Below are 2,877 nucleotides of genomic sequence, written 5' to 3' on the forward strand. Positions count from 1 at the left end.
ACCTAAGATCCAGCAATTCCTCTACTTGGTATTTACCCACAAGAAATACGAGCCATAACATGAGTAGATATATGCACACCAATGTTCATAGCAGCACTATTTACAATAGCAAAAAGATGGAAAGAGACTGAATGCCCATCAACTGAAGAATGGATAAACAAACTGTGGTACAGACACAATGGAATACTATGCTATGCTACCTTGAAGAACAAGGAAGCTGCAAGCCACATTAACATGGATAAACCCTGAGGACATTACGCTGAGTGAAATTAGTCAGTCAGTCACAAAAGGAGAAATATTGCATAGAACCATTATTGTTAAAGATAAAGAAAAAGAACCCACCCTAAAAGGGGGAAAAAAAAAAGATACTAAATAATGTCCTGAACATTCTTGTACAAAACAAATTTATATAGCCATTTATGCTGGGTATAAACATAAAAGTGAATTTGATTTTAAAAAAAAAGAATCAATGATACTGAAGACAGACTTCTAAGGTACACTGAAGGTATTAGCAATGGACAAGGCTCCAGGAAATGATGGAATACAAACTGAAATCTTTCAACAAATAGATAGAGCAATGGAGACACTCACTCATCTATGACAAGAAATTTGGAAGATAGCCACCTGGCCAAATGATTGGAAGAGATGTTTATTTGTCCACATTCCCTAGAGAGGTGACCCAATGGAATGCAGAAATTATCATACTATATCATTAATCTCACACACAAGTTTTATGAAGCAGAAGGTATATTCGGCTATAAAAAGTCAAATGAGTACATTAAAACTAACAAAGATGGAGTAGTAATTATCTTATAAAGGATATTTGCTCAACAATAAAGACCATACAGTTACAGAGCTCAGTTCTCGTAAAATGATCCAAATGTACAAACAGATCTGTACCTTTGGAATATCACCATTTTGACCTAAGAGGCTTATTTCATTTTTGACACGATGGAGCCAATTAGTATTTTCATCAAATTGCTTCAATTCCTCCTCCCTTTTCTTTTCCAGATAGCCGCGACGTGTTTTCAACATTTCAAGTCTGTGATCTCGTTTGCAGGTAGCCTGAAACAGAAAGTATTATATAGATAACGTATTTTAGGATATTTGATATAAGAAAAGTAGCTTATTTTCTTATTATCAGTCCACTGTAGTCTATTGTTAGGCTATACTTTTGTATTTAAAAGTTATTTCCCCTTTGTAACCTTGACAATACTACTGTTTGTAGGAAAAGAGGAAATTGAGTGAGTTATTTTTATAAATTTACAAAATGGAAAGCTGATGCCTTTAGAAATATATTGACTGAAGAGTACAACTTTTTTTTTTAATTTTTGTTGCTAAAATTCATTTCTTTCAATTTGCTACATTTGAAATTTGTTAAGTTCTAGATTTCCTTGTCTTTTGTCCAAAGGAAAACACATGGTAAAATAAAATGTCTCAGTGCTCTAGTTTTTTTTTTTTTTTTTTTAAGGCCTTTAGATTGACTGCTGAAAATGGAGGCAAAGAAAGACTATCAGAAACGTATCAATATCTGGTCTTGCCTGATGGTTTGGTCAGAGCCTATATTGGGTTATTGGGACTATCTTTGGTTAATATCTTCAATTGAGATACAAACTAGCCCACTGGTTTATGACTGCAAGGATCCTGCATACTATAAGAGAAATGTGGGCCAAGGCAGCTTGACCTCTTTAGGCTGTTTGCCAACAGACATTGAACTCGACAAATATCAGATACAATGAATGGACCTGAGATAATAGATCCACATAGATTAGAACAAATACCTACAACTGTTTTTGAAAGGAGGAAATTTAATAAAATATTTGTTTTTGTTGTTAGGTGCCATCTAGTCGGTACTGACCCATAGCGACCTTACGCACAGCAGAACAAAATACTGCCAGATTCTGGGCCAACCTCACTACTGTTGCCACGCTTGAGTCCATTGATGCTGCCACTTGGCCAATCCATCTCGTTTGGGGGTGGGGGTGGGGGTCTTCCTCTTTTTCTATAGCAACTGGTCCCTCCTGACAATATGTCCGACATATGAGAGACGAAATTTGGCCATCTTGGCCTCCAAGGAGCACTCTATCTGCACATTCTTCCAAAACGGATCTGCTTTTTCTTTTGGCAGCCAGTGGCAATTTCAATATTCTCCTCCAACACCAAAACTCAAAAGCATTAATTCTTCTATTCACTGTCCAGCTTTCACATGCATATGAAGTTACTGAAAATACCATGGCTTGGGTCAGGCACACCATAGTCCTCAAGCTGACAGCTTTGCTCTTCAACACTTTAAAACGGTCTTGTGCAGCAGATTTGCCTAATGCAATGTGTCACTTGATTTCTTGAATACTGCTTCCCTGAGTGTTGATAGTTGATGCAAGAAGAACGAAGTCCTTGACAATTTCAATTTTTTCTCCTTTGATAAAAATGTTTATTGCTCCAGTGGTGAGGATTTTGGTTTTCTTTATATTGAGATGTAATCCATACTGAAGGCTGTGCTCTTTGATCTTCATCAGTATATGTTTTACGTCCTCTCGGTTTTCAGCAAGCAAGGGTGTAACATCTGCATATTGCAGGTTGTAAACGAGTCTTCCTCCAATCCTGATGCCACGTTTTGCTTCATAGAAACCAGCTTCTCAGATTATTTGCTCAGCATACAGGTTGAATAAGTATGGTGAAAGAATACAACCTTGTTGCACACCTTTTTTTAATTTGAAACCATTGAGTTTATTCAAATAACTGCTTCTTGGTCCAGGTACAGATTCCTCATGAGTACAATTAACTGTTCTGGAATACTCATACTTCACAATGTTGTCCATAGCTTGTCATGATCCACACAATTGAAAGCCTTTGTGTAGTCAATAAAGCACAGGTAAA

The 2,877-nt window shown here is 36.6% G+C and overlaps 1 protein-coding gene across 1 annotated transcript in view; it reads right to left on the reverse strand.

Annotated features, from left to right (window-relative positions):
• KIF18A (kinesin family member 18A) overlaps positions 1-2,877 on the reverse strand; it is a 90,302-nt gene that overhangs the window by 60,722 nt on the left and 26,703 nt on the right. The window contains exon 10 of the mRNA XM_006864904.1: positions 901-1,065. Within this exon, the coding sequence (XP_006864966.1) occupies positions 901-1,065 (165 nt within the window). The remainder of the gene's footprint in view (positions 1-900; positions 1,066-2,877) is intronic.

Source organism: Chrysochloris asiatica, unplaced genomic scaffold (genome assembly GCF_000296735.1).
Source record: "Chrysochloris asiatica unplaced genomic scaffold, ChrAsi1.0 scaffold00072, whole genome shotgun sequence".
In the NCBI taxonomy this organism is placed as follows: Eukaryota; Metazoa; Chordata; class Mammalia; order Afrosoricida; family Chrysochloridae; genus Chrysochloris; species Chrysochloris asiatica.